General features: G+C 26.4%; 1 protein-coding gene across 1 annotated transcript; it reads right to left on the bottom strand.

Annotated features, from left to right (window-relative positions):
* Window positions 1–935: 935 nt before the first annotated feature.
* On the bottom strand, window positions 936–15,674 carry LOC113553336 (PAX-interacting protein 1-like). The gene is given in 24 exon segments (XM_026956620.1): window positions 936–1,087; window positions 2,299–2,601; window positions 2,673–2,841; window positions 2,901–3,130; window positions 3,233–3,417; window positions 3,524–3,579; window positions 3,581–3,781; window positions 3,861–4,051; window positions 4,116–4,353; window positions 4,443–4,544; window positions 5,247–5,369; window positions 6,952–7,116; window positions 7,180–7,316; window positions 11,640–11,805; window positions 11,876–12,046; window positions 12,108–12,239; window positions 12,312–12,521; window positions 12,954–14,090; window positions 14,218–14,381; window positions 14,441–14,603; window positions 15,001–15,181; window positions 15,311–15,495; window positions 15,554–15,604; window positions 15,606–15,674. Coding segments are annotated over 24 exon segments (4,824 nt in total). The 3' UTR covers window positions 936–992.
* Between the last annotated feature and the right edge of the window lie 4,819 nt (window positions 15,675–20,493).

Genomic DNA, 20,493 nt, shown 5'->3' with positions numbered 1-20,493 from the left:
GCGGACATTTTTTTAGATCATTACAAGAGAAATAATTCTTTTATGCATATTTTTTGAGTAACTTGAACCGTTTATGCAGCGCACGCAACGGAAGCCTTCAAATATTAATAATTTTTTCCGTTTTTGCAACATTTTTCACTGATACTTCGCTCCTATTGGTCGCAGCGCAGTATTAGATAGCTTGAAGCCTTTCTCAACAAAACATGGTCTATCCAACACAAAAATTATTTTTCAATTCGAACCAGTTTACCACCAGAAGTTCCTGAGATTAGCGGGTTCAAACAAACAAACAAACTCTTTAGCTTTATAATAGTATATTATAGATTAGTTTTATGAGTATTTTATATTAATTTAACAGCTACCAATAAAGTCTGCGCATGTGTATTATAATATGCTCAATGTTTGTACTAATATGTTTTCGCTACTGATTGACAAATTGGAGTAAACAAACAAAACATTAATTACATAATTAAACATATTATATTTTATTAACATTTTTAAAATTAACAGTATAAATGAAAATATTATCAATACAAAAGATATAGATTTATAAATTAAAACATATTAAATGTGACTTACAAAAATTTCTGTAAGAATTATAAATTAACCTAGCATTGTGTGACAGACAATGTTACCAAAATAATAAAATGATAAAATGTTGTATTAGAATATTTTATTTTTACATAAACAAAAACAATAAAAAAAAAAAAAGATTATCAAATCAAGTAAATAATGGGTTTATGAATTAATCAATATTTTCTAAGATTGGAACTTGGAATATACAATACAATAATTACCTAATAAAAAAATAAAAATAGTTAAATATCATTTTAAAGTGAATCTTTTTTATAATACAACTATTTTATCATTCAGTTGAATAAAAATAAAAAGGAAAAAAACATTTAAAGATTTAAACTTTTACAGGTGATAATATTATGCTCTCTATATATATATATATATATATATACACACAGTGTTATTATTACCTGTAATTAATTCGTTATTTTTTTTGCTTTTTTATAAGCCATGTCATAATTGACATATTGTGTCATAACTGCAGATAGTACAAACTCGGAAGAGTAGATACCTGAAACAAGAATACAATTATTAAAAATTACATGTTAAAAAGGCATAGGTTAGAAAATGTGACATACTGTGAAATTATATTTGGTATAGCAGACAACTTACATCAAAATTTAATCTAGTTAAATCTAATACAGTACATACATAGGGTTGCACCAAACTGAATTTTAAGGAGGATCTACAATATTTTTGGGCTATATCTTAATAATTAATTAATAAGCTTTAATAAGTATTATGTATGTATAAACATTATTTTAATTTTTTTATTTTAATAGTTACACACTACAATAATACAACTATATTTTACTATTTATTTTTCAATAAAGAATTACAGTCATTCAAAATTGGTGCATTACTTTGAAACTGTATAATAATAGGTTTTTACAAGCAAATATAAAAAAAAAATATTGTAGGTACCGAACTTAAATGTTGAGGATATAATTACAAAATATCATATTTGCAAGACCCATGGGTATATATTGATATTGTGTATTGAACTTGAGTATTATTAGATTAGGTAATAAATAAAATAATAATAAAAGTAAAAACTGCAGATAAATATGATATTATAGCTATCAAAGGAAATTTATTTAAGTTTGTGTTTATTTATTGTAAAAAACTGTGTAAATCACAACATATTGGACCTGCACGGTTAAAATTTTTTCATAATAGTAGTGTATATTTTGTATACAAAATGTTTTGCTAACATTAGAATAGTGATAATAGCAACACATTAAAATATAATAGTTTTACAAAGTATATCAAATATTAAATAACATCTGTTGTTTATAAAGTATTAAAATGTATACATAAGCAGCTATGAAAATTACTTAAAAAAATCAAAAACACAAGTACTCTAATATTATAATATTTAATTATTAGTAGAAAATACTAAACTAATGACTGTATAAAATAAGAAATGTTACTATGCCATTTTTTTTTATAGAGAGCATGTGGGATGAAGTTATATTAATTTCTTGGCTATATAATTATAACATTAAGATGAAAAGTTTTTTTTAATTTGTTATAAAGATGCTTGAATCTTGCATTTAATATTGAATAATACAGAGTAAAATATTAGCCAATTTAAAATTAAATTTAAACTATCTGCTAACAAATTAACAGTTGTTTAAAACACATTAAATTATATTATATAACAATAAAATATATCAAAGTTAATTGACCTTTAATATATCCAAATTAATGTTTACTTACCGTAAGATGACCGAATAAGATCAGCAACCAAATGAAGATCATTATTAGATGCGATCACGATATATGTGTTAGGTTCAAGTTCTTGTATAGCTCTCAGTGATCTTCTTTGTTTTTCAACAGTACCACCGGCTGATTCTATTATTTGCCGAACAACAAACACTGATGGATGAGTAACTCCTGGAGTCACATAAAATATCTTTCCTTTGAACAACTCGTGTCGATTAGGATTTGATAGTATTTTATGTACTTTACAAATGACTTTCTGATCAACAGAAACTTCTTCAATAGTGTAAATTGCTTCACCTATTATTTTTTATGAAAATATTTTAAATAATTATAAAATACAGTTGTTAATTATAAATTCATCATTATACCTAAAAACATATGTTGGGTAGAAGAATCTTTAAGCCATTCCCCGTTCACAATGTGTTTAACGGTTGAAACACAACATAAAAATTTTGTAGTTCTAACAGATTCTTTCATAACTAAATGAGTAGCATCTGAATAATTTTTAGCAATCGTGCCACCAAGTTGTAAGACCATCTGCAAAGGAGAAAATTGAACTGTATTAATCATTAATTTAAAAATATTATATAGCATACCCGTTGTTCTTCTTTTCCCAAGCCAAATCCAGAAAGCATGACACATGGTCGATATTCTATTGGTGGTGGGTTGATATTTGTAATGATTATATCAGCTGTACTTAAGTCATTATTTTCTTGGTCTGGGAAATTAGCATTTGGTCTAGGCCGTTTTCTTTTAACGGGAACGGGATTATTACGTACTCTGTCATACGATTCTTGGGTTACGTTAATTGGAATTTTCCATGCCGCTATAAACACAATGTCATTATCAAAAAAATTATAATTGTTAACAAATACATGGAAATTTCATTTTATAAATATTAAAATGCTGATTATTACAAATATATTACCCATTAAGTGAAGTACCAGATTGTAATCAACTCTGAATGGATTGTTAAGATTGAACTGTTGATACTTGACATTTTCTGGTTGATACATACACGATAGATGGCCAAAAAGGATTTCATTTAACCATTGCACATTTACCACAGGTCGATTAATATCTCTAGCTTTTTTAACTTTTTTACCTTCTAATCTAAAACCATTAAAACACAATTTAGGAATTTAGTCAATAACAATTTAGTTATTATATAAAAATATTATATGAATTAATATAGTTATTTAAATAGTAAATTGCTTACTTTCTTGTAACCAAAATATTGTTATCAGCAGAAAAGTAAGATGTAACACGAGCACCAGGTTAATTCTATCATGAATTTAACACGATTGCGTTCATCATTTTCAAAATTTGTTAGTGATATCAACATCTGTCGGCATGGTCTCTCCTCACTGTATGGAGTAGGAAAATGAAGAGCATACCATGGAGGCATAAGTTGTTGTTTGGTTATTATATCACTAAGCCAGTAAGCTGTAATACATCTTTTTCCATCACGTAAACCCTAACAGCATAATTATTTAATTAACAATGTTACAACAGCTATAAAAAAGACAGTTTTTACTTATAAATTATTACACTACCTGTTGAACGAGTGGATGCTTTTGAGTTTGACAAAGAATATGCGTAAGACGTAAGGTATAAGATGGTTCAATTTCTCCACCGTGGTCCAGGATGATTTGTTTCCAGGTAGGTACTTCTTTTATGGTATCTGGACTTCGATCATATTCAACAATCAGAAATATACAACCAAGCAAACACTTATCGGGTGGTACTGGAAATTACAAAAAATTGTTTAATCTCATTTGTATAATATGATGATTATACATTTTAAGTACATTTGAGATTTGGGTTGTGTCCAAAAAATCTAGCTTGATGAGGAAGTTGTTGATGACCAACAGTTTGTCCGGCAGCACTTTTTGCTAAGACTGCTGCAACTCTTACAGCAGCTGATTGATTGTAGTTTGCAGGTAATGTTTTATTAGCGACTGCAGTTTGGACTGCTGTACGACCTACTACTTGAGCAGCACGATTTGTTGCAGTATTGTTGGTGACATTATTTAAAACTGTTCGAGACTATTCATACACAAATAAAAAATAAATATATGTACATAAATTTATTTTACATAACAATACAATAATGCTATAATATATATATATAGTACCTGATATGTGCCTTGAGTATTGCCTTGCTGTTGTGCAGCATGATGTTGAGCAGTCATCAATCTTAATTGCCCTGCGGCACTAATCTCTTGTCCTGATATTTGCTATAAGTCATAAATTTTAGGTCAATAAATGTATGCTATATATTTTTAAATTACAAATAAAATATAAATATTAGCATGTTATTTAATTGAATATTGGTATGAACTATTATTGTTATAATTTGTTATATACTAACACATGCTGTAATAACAAACATCGATCAAATATTAAATTAGCAAATTATAATAATTATTATTATTATATATATTTTTAAACTAATAATATGATTAGATTTATAATGTAAACCAGTAGATCTAAGTAAACAATTTTTGTTAATTTTGTAGTATAATTAGAAATTAGACTACATTATGTTAGCAACATAAATACACCATATTGAATTATCAATAAGTTTTGTTAAAAATGATAAAAGATTTGATTAATAAGCAATAAATTAATATGTTAAATTAGTACAAATATAATAGATATAATTATAAAACAATAAAAACTGCTAGTATAAAATACAAAATGGGTGGCATTTATAGGATATTAATTTAAACATGGAAGTTTCATAATCTCATAGTAAGCTTAAATCGTCTTAAATATCCTAAATAATATTATCAATAGTTTAGATTAGAATGACCATGCACTAGGAGTATGGATTAGCTCAATATTAGAAATCAATTGAATGAAGTTATGCACATAGAAATGTGTCTACGAAGACAAAATTCAAAACAGCGTTGGTCCATCGTGTGTTTACTTTTTACCTGTTGCTGTGTTGAAGTGGATGATGATATGCCATTTTGTAAACGTATACTTAACATATTAGCAAGCGCAGTTTTGGTCTTAGGATTTACAACCAACGCTTGTTGATTTGATTGAGATGTTTGCTAGAAAAATGATTTTTGATGCAATCACAATAGCAACAATATTCCATTTATCCAAAAATAAATTGGATATTTGTATGCGTTAAGTATAACATAATATTAAAATTAAACTGTATGTTTAAATAACTGAATGATTTTGATTTCACCTGAAATTGTTAGCTTAATAACAAAAGATAAATTATTAGAAAATTTTCAACAGTAATATATTTTCTAATGCATTGGTTACATTGACATAGAATATAAGTGGATATTATTATTTTAAAATTTAACACTAAAATTGTGTTATATATATATATTATATGCATGGAACTAACTTTAGAAGTTAAGATAATACTGATTAAGGCGGCGTTTGTGATTTTCTTGAAAACCTTTGAGAAATTGTATAACAATATTTTAAATACTTTGTTATTGAAAATCTATCCTTGACATTAGAAAACCTATTTTAGTTCAATGAATAACATTCTAGCTATGAATCTAAATTTAAATTAAATTTAAATTTTTACTCTAAAATTTAAATTGATGAACTATTATTTTAAATCTTACATGTAAATACAAAAATCACAAACCTTAAATAAATAAATATATAATACAAATAATATAAATATTATAAATAAACAATATTTGTAATTAAAAAAATGTGTTATTTCACATATTTTTTTCAAGCTTGAATGATGTAATTTACAAAATAATAAATTTAATTTTTTTTTTTCAAAGACTTAACTACTACAAGACATCAATAAATAATATTTTGTATATATAAGTTATTTATGTAATGTAAAAATAAAAATATAATATAACAATAATATAAATGGCAAAAAATAAGCTAAAATAAGTACATAATATTATATAATGTATTAATATTACGTATAACATTATGAATGGAAGATATTTAGAACTACTTATTATGGAATGAAAATAGTAGAATATAAAAACTTATATGTTATTTAATTGCGATACCAAATTAGTAAATAAGAAGTGTACAGAATAATTTTAAAATGAATAATAACAGATTTAAATACCACATAAAAATACATTATAAAGCATCAAAAGATTTTTGCAAAACTTTTAAATCAAACAATAAAAAATTATGATTATACACAAAATATTATTTCCAAAATTAAAAATTGATCCTGTAATTATCCCTGTTAAAGAAAATATGCTATTTACAAATGTAAAACTGTGTTATAGATTTTAGGATATTTAAAAAAGAAAATTGCAAATGTATGTAATACAATTGAATCATTACTTTTAATTAAAAAAGTATTAGTTTGATATTGTCAAAATAAATAACATAATTGTATAATATGCATACTTTCAACTTTTTGTTTTGTTATTAAATATTTAAGTAAGACACGTCATACATTTTACAGGTTTCTACTAGACCAAATGATATCCATACAACTAATGTATAGTTATACAGTTCTAAAGAATTTAGTGAAATAACAATAACAAGTAAAAATAGAAAACCTCAAACCAACATTTTATCAAGAACACCAAAATAATGTCCGTCACCAAAAAGCAATCGCCCCAATAACATGTACACTTTTCCAATGTAAATAAAGTAATAAATTAATAATACACTTACTGTAAATGGTTCTTGACTCGGTATTTGGGTTTCAGTTGGCTCATTTGTAGGTAATGTTGGTGTCTGTTGTGGCTGAACAACTGAAGTTGGGGCTGTAGCAACTTGAGGTGATGGTACAACATTTGGCTGCATTGCTGCAGTAATTTGTGCTTGATTAGGGACAACCTAATAAACAATACATGTATTTTAAATCACAATATCAAATACTTGTTACTTTACCTTAGATACCTGTTGTTGCATCGTTTGTTGTTTTTGTGAAGCATCCATTTGCAGTTGTTGTAGTCTCAACTGTTGGAGTTGTTGTTGTCTTTGATGTATTTGCGCCAATTGAGCAGCAGACATAGATCCGGAAGTTTGTTGATGTCCTGCAATAATTTTTTCATCTTAGTAACAAAATGAAACATTTACCACCTATAACTAATTTACTAATCTTATATTAATATTAATTCTTAATTATACACAAGTTAAACTAAATTAATTTAATTTTAGTTGTGTGTTGGAGCTTTATACAAATAAAAAAATTGATGTTATAAAAAAACCACAGAATGCACGAAAATTAGGACATGATCTAAATATTCTAAATAATAACAAATAAAAATATTAAATTTGAAAATATGATATAATAATAATTATAGAACGAATTCTATTAACAACTATTGTGAATTAAGTATTGACTACTTTTTTTTAATTTAAAAATTACAATTAATAGTTAAGTTTACTTATTTTGTTTTTAGGTTTTACCTTAAGTCCGTAATGGGAATTAGGGAAAACCAATTTTTTAGAATTAAACATTTTCAAAAATAAGGTTATATAATAATATAACTATAATATAAGCCAACAGTTTCTATAACCTATTAATAATATAAACCTTATCATTTAAAATATTTATCTTATGTTTTTCAATAGCTGATAAGAGACGCGTGTATTACTACAACTACGTAATATTAAAAATATATAATTTGATATAAAAATTATATTTAAGTTGTCTATCACCTTCTCCACTGTCTGCTTCTTTATATAATTATTAGGTACCTAAAAGGTAATCTAAAGTTAATTACCTAAATTTATCAACAATGAACAATTTGATAAATATTTATCGGTAACAAATAATATCAATTGAAATGCTGGGAGTTCATTTTTTAATTGGGTTTATGATTAAAATAAATAAATATTACTATAGATATGATTTTAGTAGGTAAGGTCCTATAAAATTAATGTTATAAAAGTTATAATATAAACTAAATTATCTTTCTTTTATATTTTTAAATAGAGAAAGTTATAAAAATAATATGTAATGATTTAAATCGACTCGTATTTCTGTTATACCGTTTATTTATGTGATGGATGACACATTTTGAGTAGGTAATATAAGATACATTTTGAGCGTGAAGTACCTAAAATCAAATGCATAGCCTAAATCCTAAAACTATTGTATTTTGAACATTTATTTCATTTTTTTTGTTTATGATGGACTTTTTATTCATGAATATATTAGAGTTAAAGAATCGAAATTTAACAGATTCACGATATTTCCTAAACGATAGTCGATGGCGATAATATTAAGTGCTCATATGTATATGATATTATATTAGACATTTTTGAACTGCGTATATAATTAAGTGCATTTTATAGATATAATATATTTTAAGCTCACAATTAAATACAACCAATTACCAAGGCTTATTTTTTGCAAAAATAAAATATTCCAGACACATAATCTTGTTAATTAGATAGTTTTTCTTTACGCTCAATAAAATTACCAGAAAAATTAAAAATGATATATTTTAGTACCGATTAGCTATCAAAAACCGTGTTTTTCTAAAATAAACCCTAAAATTTTGAATTATTCTTGCATTATTCTACAGACAAAAATTAACTTAATTTAGATACTTTTGAATAAAATTAACTTTAAGTTAATTTAATTAATTTTATTTTTTAACACGTTAATCTAAAAAAAAGTAACTTATTAAGTTAAAAGTTAATTTGAAAAAAATGTAACGAGTTAATTAATTTAATTTTAACTTTTAACTCGTTAATGCCCAGCTTTGCCAATTACCAGATAAAAAATTCTGAAACTTTTATAATCTGGAGGTAAACATCTAAGTGACTGCATCCGAGTTCCGTTCCAAATATAAAAATTGTATTTATGAGAACGCCATGTGTTGTGTGTCTTGTACTAACGTACATCACTATATCATAACAAATTTTCGTTCAATATTATTATTTTAAAGTGAGTTACAGGCGTTACTGCTATGTAAAATATTACAACTTTAAAATGTTCATAACTCACTTTAAAATTATAATAACATTAAAATTATATGTCATTGTCTAGATAATATTCTTACCTTTAAATTTACTCTAATATTAAAGCTAACATCACAAAATGTCAAAATGTATTCTGCAGAACGAAAATTTGTTATGATGTACGTTAGTAAGACAGAGACAACACGCGGGTATCGCGTCCTCTAAGAGATATACTAGTTTCGTCCTGGGTTTTTTTTTTAATGGATAAACTAATTCCATCATGTGTTAAATATTTAGTTTAATGGAAAAATAATACAAATATATATTAAAATATAATTTAATTTATCACACCAAATAATCGAATTAATAATAAATTAATAACATATTATTTAGAAATAATTTGAAATAAAAATAGTATGATTTGAATTTTGAGTTAATGATACCAAATAAACATTTAAGTCGTTATTTCTGCGTGTCCATATCATTTTAGATTATTTGCTATTATTTTAATTATTAAAAATTAATTTAAGTTTTGTTTTCACAAAGAATTGAATAACAATATTGAACATTGGAAATGTATTTAAAAACAATACAAAGCATATATAAGGTACTTCAAATAATTTTTTATATCAGGAAAAACAAAGAAATTGTCTTCAAAAATTTAAACCACAGTGGCACAGCCATGATAGGACTGAAGAAATTAATTTAAATCATCAAAAACTTAATAATAAATTAAAAAGAAAAGCTGTTGATGATATTTGTGAAAAGCCATTAGCAGCAGCAAAGGTTAAGTTAGGTTACTATTAAATTATGAAGATGTAGTAATACTATGAATATCTATATTTTTTGTACCAATGCATTTTATAACACTACTTATACATATTATTACTATTAAATTGTTAATATTTACAAATATTTTAGTCAACATTCTTTTTTAACTGCGACAGAATGAGTATAGAAAAAGGTTATTGGGACGAAATTTGGGTGCAGCTCTTTAAGTTTGCACATTATTTTATATAATTTGTATAATGCCTATTATTTTTTGACATTATCAAGTAACAAATTGAAAATGGCAGGGAGTATTCTATGGTGTGTGGTATTTAGAAAAGCAATATTAAAAATCTTACATAATTTTTGCCCACTCGGACTTTTTTTGTCCATGCTAAGGATCAAGTTAAAGCACTTAACTTTATTATTGTAAAAGACTAATTAAAATCTATATTTATATAAATATTTTTTTATACAATTTGAAGTACAATATTTTTTTTAGTTTCAACTATATTAAAATAAAACATTTAAGAGATTTGGAACATTGTATCTTAGTAATTAAACTATTTAGAAGGAACTAAAATATCAAATAAAAACCGGAAACATTTTAAATTTGTTAGTATCTTTTATAAGTTATTTTAGATCTTTAATATTTAAATGATAATAAATGTATAACTTTTTAAATCATTTTTGAATTAAATAAAGGATTAAAGAAACTTACAAAAAATTTACTATATAATGATCTAGAAAAAAGGCTAATGAATTTTAATTAGCTTTCTAAACTTAAGCAGTAAAATTATTGTAGCTAGCAAATGGCCAAATGGACATTTGCATAATATGCTGATTCAAGTGTAAATTATTAGACTGATATTAGTTTGATGACTTTATAGTAGTTATTTTATACAATTTTTTGGGTACATAGGCAAAGCCTTCAATGACAAGGTATAACTTAGTATAAATTGTAGAATCTTGTCCACATTAGTTTAGGTAACTGAATTAATGAGAAAAAGTTTGGACCTTATGTATTTCCTATTCCTACTATCTCTACCTAAACTGGATAATGTTTATATAAAGAATGATAATATGATCTTATTTTTAAGAGGGTGTCACAACTGCATGTGTTGTCTCCGTCTTACAAGTATGTAACTTAGCAAATCTAGCACTATGCAGATCTTGTTTAGCTCTGTTAGTTTAAAAAATAAAGTAAATTGACCTATTATGAAACATGTAAGAACCATCTGTGGTTTTATGTTGGTTTTTTACGATTATTTAGTTTTTAAGTGAGTTATGAGCGTTCTTAATTTACACTATGTTATATACGCAAAACTTGCTAAAAAATTTAAATACCGTAGAAAACCAACATACAAACATAGATAATGTTCTTATCATCAAGTTTCATAATAGGTTGATTCACTCTAATTTTTAAACTAACCTAAACTTGATCTGCTGAGCGTAAATTTGCTATTTTTTGCACTTGTAAGACAACTAAGACGGAGACAACACATGCGGGTGTTGCGGCCTTTTAATGATTAATTGATTTAATATATAACTAGTTTCTCAAATTGGTTTGACACACCACATTTAGTTTGTTGAATATCATGAATACATCTTTAACAGTGAATAAAAGAAGTTTGGAAACATACTTAGAACATAATAGTAAATACTAAGGTACTAACCTTGTTCAGTAACTGGTGACTGTTGCCAAACTGTAGTTTGTGGTTGAGCAACTTGCTGATTGTTCACCAATGTATTGCTTACAGTTTTTGCATTGGTTTGTAATCCAGTAGTGACTGTTCCACCAGCCATTTGTTGTTGTTGCTGCTGCTGTTGTTGAGCCAACAGCTTTATAAAAAAATCAAATATTTTAACAACCATAATGGTTTTGAATAGAATAATTTATAATATATATTACTTGTTGTTGGCGTATTTGATTCCACTGTGCTTGTTGAGCTGGTGTCATACCAGTAGACGATATTAGTTGATGATTGAGAGTACGTATCACAGTGGTTTGACCATTGGGCGTTGTTGATGGTCTAACAATATTTGTACCTCCAGCTACACCTGCGGCTTGCTGTTGGCGAGCCTAAATGACAATTATTATTTTGTTATTGATATAGAATGTAACTATTTATTTTCAATCGTACATTAAATTGTTGTAAGACAAGGTTCCTTTGTTTTGTTAATTTATTAATAAATGCTAATCGTTCGGCAGGATTCATGGCCTGTATTTGTTGATGTGTTTTTGCATCCATATGAATCATCTGTTGTGGCCCATGCTAGAAACATTTATTGTTTATAAATACTAAGTTATTAAATAAATTATAAATGGTAAAAAGGTGATCAATTACCGGAGACTGTTGTGACCATATTACTTGTCTCTGATCCATCGGCTGTTGAATAGTTCTTTGAATGGTTAAAGTTTGCTGTGGGGGCCACTGAGTTTGAGTAGTTGGTTGTGTATTTGCATTATTCATGTTTACTGTTGGTTGTTGTCCTATAACTAAGGTTTGTTGTTGTTGAATTTGTTGGGTTTGTTGCTGGTTAACTTGAACACGTGGCTATAAAATTATTAAAATAAATCCATTATGTATACATGCAATAATACTATCAGTAGTCCTTAAAGAATTTTGGAGACAATGTCTACCCCTAGAGAGTTAGAGAAGTAGTAATTAAAAATAGAATCAATAAAAATAAATTAGAAATAACTAACAACGATAAACAGTAAATTAGTGAGAAGGTAATTTAAAATGCATAGTTGACTTAAATATAGAATGAATGGTAAAATAACCTGTATTAATGTAAGTCTAATGTTTTCAAGATTATACTATCGTCGCTAAGTGTGAAATAAACTTATTTTGAAATAGTATTTTATAATACAGAAAATTTTTAGTCTCCTCAGATGAAATAGTACTTAGTAGGATAGATACTCATAAATCATTACTGATAATATTTATATACATTAATAAGAGAATGTATCTAAATAATAGTACCATATTAGATGGTGGATGAGCCATACGCCATTGAGTTGAAACCGTCCCACCACCTTGTTGTACAATGCGTTGTTGGAACATCAATCTCTGCTGTTGTTGAAGTAGGAGTTGTTGCTGCTGATTTGGTGGATTAGATTGAGCCTGTTGAAGCTGTTGTCCATTTGAAACAATACAAATCTGAGAAGGTTGTGTAGACTGTACATTTTGTATTTGAGGTTGTTGTTGTTGTAAATGAACTTGTGCATTTTGAGTAACTTGTTGAGGAAATTGTACTTGCTGACCATTACTTGTTTGAAATTGTATCTGTTGTGACTGAATTTGCTGGATTTGTTGTCCCTGTTGCAACTGGTTAGAATGCTGTGAATTTTGTTGTAATTGAACAGTTTGTTTCTGTAACTGAGTTAGTTGACCCTGTTGTTGACCTTGTTGAAGTTGAACAGTTTGTTGTTGTAATTGAGGTATTTGAACTTGTTGCTGTTGTGACTGACCCTGCTGAATTTGAACAGATTGTGGCTGTAACTGAGGTACTTGATTATGTTGAATTTGTACTGTTTGTTGCTGTAATAGTGGTATTTGATTAGATTGTTGGCCAGATTGAAGTTGCTGGACGTTTTGTTGTTGTTGTTGTTGGCCTGACTGAATTTGAACATTTTGCTGTTGCAATACGACTTGTTGCTGTTGATTTTGAAGTTGTTGACCAGGAATAGACTGCAATTGTTGAACTTTTTGTTGCATTTGAATGTGTTGTTGATTTTGTTGAAGAGTTTGTTGTTGACCTTTTTGCATAATTTGAAGATGAGTTTGTTGACCCTGTTGTTGCAATTGCATATGGGTTTGTTGCATTTGTTGTTGATTAGATTGATATTGCAACTGTTGTCCATGTTGTAATTGAATTTGTTTTGAATGTTGCATTTGTTGAGTGCGAATTTGTTGGAATTGATTTTGTTGTTGGGGCATATGTATTTGTTGCTGGGATAAAAGCTGATTATTAGCATGTGTTTGCTGTTGCAACTGTAATTGTTGAACTTGTTGTTGTGATAGTCGTTGAAGTTGTGGGGTAGACATTAATGACATCATTGGTTTTAATTGAGTAGTATTTGATTGAGCTGTTCCTTGAGCTACTTGAGACGATTGGGTCTAGACAATAAAATTACGAAAAATCTTAATATTACATATTTATCAATTAAAATTACCTTTCAATAATTATAAAATAACAAACTATATTAAATATAAGAAAATATGATGAAATAAAGATTTCATTTACATGAACAGGTTGAGATGTTGGTGGTGTAGGAGGTTGATTCCATGGTAAACGTTGTTTTAACTGTTCTAAACCTTGATTTTTGGGAATAACACCTCCAGGTTGTTCAATGGGTGCATCAAAATCAGCAAATCCAGTAATTGTTGACAAACCACTAGTTTGTAATTCTATAACAGATAAAAATGTTAAATACAATTTCAAATAACATAATAATTATCAAACATACTAAAAGATTGATTTGTAGGTAGTAATTTAGGCATAACAAGAAGCCTAGGATGATAATTAGTTTCAGGACATAATTCTTTGTTTTTCAAGCAATCAATAATCCAATCAGGTGTTACAATTTTGATCTTATCTGAACCACTTGATAAAACTGCATCATATTTTTTCTAAACAAAATAGTATTTTTACATAGTTTTATATAATAAATTACAAAACAAATAAATAAAATAGATAATTCATTAATTCATAATATTTTAAATTTATGTTATATCTTAACAAAATAGTAATAAAAAAAAAAAACTATTTCAAACATATATTTATTAGTTTAATAATATATTTTAATTAAAAAATGATAAATAATTATTATTTATTAACAGGGTTTATGCTTAAAGCAATTTAAAAATATTTAAAAATTTATTGATGTATGTAAAACCTAACCTTGTAATTATAAGTATAGCATAAGTTATTTTTCTTTACAGAAGATATCAGTTTTTATAATATACAGTATAAAAATTATTATGTATATTTTTTCATGAATTTATTTAGAAATACATCATAAATTACCCCAAATGGTTTGGTAACCACCAGATGAGTAGTTTTTTTAAGATTCAATGTTAGTTGGAAAGTGCCACCGTTATAGGTAACTAGAGCCCATAGGATTTTACAATCATTTACTGTCTGTTGAGATGCACATACAGTTAATCCATTAAATAGATTATCTTCAAATAGATTAAATGGTTTTGTTCTGAAATAATATTAATAAGGAAAGATACACATAATTGGCACAAGTGTTAATATTATCAAATATATTCATTAGTTAGATACATCTTGTAAATAATTTAGGTAGAACATATATATTTTAATAAAAGGATACGGCAGTAGTTTGTTGCATAAAACTGACATACGGATCCATTCTGGAGTTACAGTAGTAACATCATATAATTCTCTTGCAGCACTGACATCAGCTTCTACATAATTTTTTCCAACAATACAATGTGTAACAGAATCAGACAGTAAACATGTTGATTCGGCATTGCTGTTTTTGAGCGCCAATAATGCCTACAACAGTAAGAACATTAAAATTAACAACTCCGTGGGCAAACTAATCGGTACTTACCTCGTCACCAATCGAACCACTAGCAAAATAGACAATTTTTTCAAATAATTTGTAGTTTATTATCGCCATCCCGTGGCAAAGAAGAGTTTTGTGCCTCATCGGCTTTTACAGAAGTATCCATCGTGGACAATAATTTTCCATCAAAATGTTAACCGGGCTTTATCACCATTTCGATTTTCAATAATTTTAGAAATATTTGTCTAGTGACTACATTTGTTGTACATTTGTGAAATGTACATTAGTGGTTTACAGAATAATTACTATTTTTGTCATGAGTACTCGGCAGGAATAGCTAGTCTCTACCTATAATATCATTATCCTGAGAAAAATATAAACAATCCTTATCAGTAGACGCTTACAGTGTAACCAGCTACAAGAACGAACGAAATCGCCAAATCTATCCTATTTAAAATATTGTTAATTTTTAATTTTTATGCTTATGTATGTTTGACCAATTTATAATTTTTTAAATTTTAACATATACAATGTGTATAATTACTAAAATTAATGTATATATTTATAAAATAAAATGCAATACATGAGCACATCATGTTAATCAATTTATAATTGTGTTTTCTGTAATGTTTGTCGAAATTAAATAAATTTACAATACCTACCTACCTAGGATATCAAAATTAAGCGTGTATAATGAATAATATACTAAAAAAATTTAACGATATAGGTGAAATATAAAAAAAGCTCACACTTCAGTTAAATTGTTCGGTAACATTTTTTGTTAAATCGCCATATGTTGATAGTTTATTTAATTATCTATGGGTATGAGTATAAGTACTTATTAATTATTATTGACATCGGTTATGCCTTATGCTTCGGCATTTGGAACTGATGTAATTTTTATGGGAGAAGAAATTTTATCGTGTTAAAAGTTTATTACTAATCAATTACTCATTCTAAATTAAATTTATATGTTACGGAGTAGGTACTCAAAAAAATATTTAGTTTCGGAATATGAAATTAAAAATGTATTTTATCGTTTAAAATAATAAAAAATTTAAAAATGTTAAATAAATAACGTTAAAGTATTGTAAAACAACAAACAGATATTTTTTTCAAACATTTTATTTTACAATGACATAATAATACATCTTTTAAATGGTGGATGTAGACAGTAGATGACACTAGTAACAAAACGATGCATCTCGTTATATACATATAAACTGTATTATTTGAAGTCGAAGTATAATAATACATTATACCTAAATACCGATTACCTAGTTCAATAGTTGTACATCAAAACTGAATAACTAAACTATATAATACTTATTGATTTTTTTTATTTATTAAAATTAAAATGTTTCAGCATATTGCATGCTATTAAAAGTTTGATTACCTACTAATTACAAGTTATAAATTACAATTTTTAATTACAGTTGGATATTAATCTTCGTCTTCGCTTGATTCTGAAGAAGCAGATCTTGCGGAAAACGCGGTTTTAAAATATTGATTTTTAGATTATACAAGATTATCTCTGATAGTGATTTTATACATATAGATATACAGTGGACAAGTACAAAATGTACAAGTACTGATTAAATGTAAAATACATAAAATAATAGGGAAGTTAAGTTAGGACGGTTAGGTAGGCACAAGGCGGTACATACTACTTAAGTCCGAGGTCAGTAGGTGATTTGCGTCCCACCAAAAAGTTTAAAAAAAAAGTCATAAACCTAGTGGTGTACACAATATATAAAGGGGAGCCCTAGGCTGGGCCCATAGTGAATACCAGATTCAATCAAAAGTGTTGAAAGATTAAATTACTATACATATGTATAATATAATAATAAATATTTATTTGTAAATTAAAATTCCTCTATCTGTGTTATTTATGTTATTATTAAAACCACCCGGCGACCTAAAAAATGTTCCAGTTGAATATGCAGCTATGCTGGTGGTAAATTGACCTATAGTGAAAATAATGTCTGTATAGGTATGCCACTGATATATGCCATTTCATAGACCGTAATCTCTTTGCTTTCAAGAGTAACTTTTTATAGTAAATGGTGATAATATTTTATCGTTAGTCGCGAACTAACATAAATATAATATTTATGGACACAACTCGGTCATGAGTGACGACTATTATGGAAGGCGCAAGAATAATATGGTCAAGTTGCGTCCACAAAACAAGACGCAAGTTACCTGTTGAATTTAGGTACTACCTGTAAAATATACCTTTTTTGAGAACGCAAATAATCGGTGTTTACTAGTTGGATCCGTTAGTCCCTTATTTAGTGTAGTTGGATCCCACAATTTTTCAGGTACTACTCTAGTTGGGTCCATGGAAAACACATTTACTTTCTTATTTTTACTACTGTCAGTGATCTATAAATTAGAACATAGGTACCTATGATTAAAAATGTTTTTTAAGTTTCTAGTTTACAGTAAATAATTATAAAATGGTATACAATGATATAAAATGGTTAAGCAAATTCACATGGTTGGTAAAAATTTAAAAGATAGAGCTTTTACAAAGTCAAATCTATTTATTTTACCCATCAATTTTCCGACATTTTTTTTCAATAAAATAATTTTTCTTTTGTTTTGCACACTTCATGTTTTTATGTAACTATATCGATTTTGACAGTTTTTAAGACTTTAATAAATTTATATAAGTTAGGTACATAATATTATTATCAATACTTGTAAGTTTTCATAGTTTTTATAGTCGGACCTTAGTGTGTTATCGTTGTTATAGTTGGACCCAATTAGTAGTTTATCTTCATCATAAATTTTATCTCGAACCCAACTCAGTGATCTGGGTAGTACATTGGTACTACCCAAGTAGTACCAATGTAGCCGCACAAGATACCTGAATATGTAATATTATTACAATAATTGGATATAATTAAATTATATTTTGTAACAATAGTTAATTATAAATTGATTTACGTTATTATTTTATTTTACCCTGTAGATGAGTAGATAAAGTATAATGTAATAATATTTGATTATTCACGTTTATGTGCTTGAATGAACAATATAATAATAGCACAGAACAATAGTGAAGCCACACGCATTAATCATAATGTTAGAATGTAACTATATATTGTTAATTTTAGTTAGTTATAGAATTAGATACTAGTTATATACTAGTATTTTGGTATAGATATGCAAAAATTTAAGATATTAATGAAAAGTAATATTATTATTAGTACCTACACCTATTTATTTTTATTTTTTTTAAATATTTTATGAATAAAAAAAGCTTATTTAATAATTATCAACATAATACCTATATTTTATCAAATAATTGGATGGCTTTTTTATTCATGCCTAAAAGTTAAATAATATTATTGTGCATTGAATAATTTACATGAATTTAATGGTATATGTTTCTACTTTAAATGTGGTTAGATTAGCATTTAGGGACACCTGATTAATTTAAAATAAATGTGTTTTTTGTGTAGGTATGTCGTTTGTGTCTCTGATTAGTAGTTGATTGTAAAAATAGTTTTAGATAGAAAATTAGATCTATTTTGTCTTTTAAAAGGTTGAAATTAAAAATAGCATGTGTTTTTTATAATAAATTGTGAAAAACAAAAAAAAAATTAAAGTAAAACGAGAATTTTTACGTTAACAAATTTTCGACAATATCGATTTTATTCTTTTAGGTTTAACTCAAAAACGAATAAACGTAAATATTTTAAATTGTAAACAAATATTTCTATTATTATTATGAATATATACAATAATATTCATAATAATAAATAACTTTAATTTTTATAGATATATATCATAAAAACACATCATGAAAAATAGTTTGTTGTATAGGCCGACAGATTTTCTTCGCTCAGAATTGTTTTTCTTATTCAATGACATATCATTGAATTAAAATTTAACACACATATAATGGTGATCCATTCGATTCCTAATTTATAACAGAGTATCCAATTATCTACCTTTTTTTGCATAACGTTTTGACTATTTTGTGCCATTAATAAAATTTTAATTTTTTCGATTTATATTGAATAACTTTTTTTATTGGGTAAGATTGGTCTTTTAGGTATTTCAACAGTGCTCCTATTTTATAAATGTGAAGAATTATGCTGGAAACTTAGAATAAGTAATGCAATTTTACTAAATTGCAAATTTAAATCAAAATAATTATAATTTACTATGGAATACACATTTGACTCACTAAACGAAAGCACTTTTTCAAAATATTTTTTTATATGGGCACATAATATGTATAATGTATGTGTGTGATTTGATAACTCTGCGTTAAAATGTAATAGACATACAACTATGTTATTACTAATAACTTATTAGATGGTTATAAATTGTAATATAAAAATATAAAGACCAAATAATATACTAATTACTAAGTATTAAGACGGATAATTCATAATTTTTTTTTTTTGGAGATTAAAGACCCCAAGGTTTCGACAACGAATTATTTACTTTTATATGTCTGCGGTGATAATCGAACAGTTTACTCGGTCGTTGATAATTGAACTGCTGATAATGATATAAAATTTACAATTACATCAATGGTTTGGGGAAAATATTATGATGCATTGATGTAAGTACTGTGTTATTTTTTATCGTTTCAGTGTTTATCAGGTTTAAATCATTCACCGTCACACTATATTATACTTATCAATTGGACATGCCTCACGCCACATTCTATAAATGTCGATAAAAAAATGTTTTGTTAAGACGTTAGGTCGAAGAGCTTCATAATGTTAAATAAGATTTCTCATATAAGTTATACATAGGTATTAGGTAGTTATAGTCTATAGACAATGACTACAATTGAAAATAAATGGTCACAATTTTTTTTGTAAACGTTTGAAGTTTTATTGAACAATTTACATGTTGACAAAATTAGTCAAACCTACAAAATAGATAAGTCTTGAACATTATTAATACAAGATTTTCTTATAAGTTATTCTTACAGCAGCTTATAATTTTTTTTA

This window comes from Rhopalosiphum maidis, chromosome 2 (assembly GCF_003676215.2).
Source record: "Rhopalosiphum maidis isolate BTI-1 chromosome 2, ASM367621v3, whole genome shotgun sequence".
Taxonomy (NCBI): domain Eukaryota; kingdom Metazoa; phylum Arthropoda; class Insecta; order Hemiptera; family Aphididae; genus Rhopalosiphum; species Rhopalosiphum maidis.
This window is presented reverse-complemented; position numbering and strand designations above follow the sequence as displayed.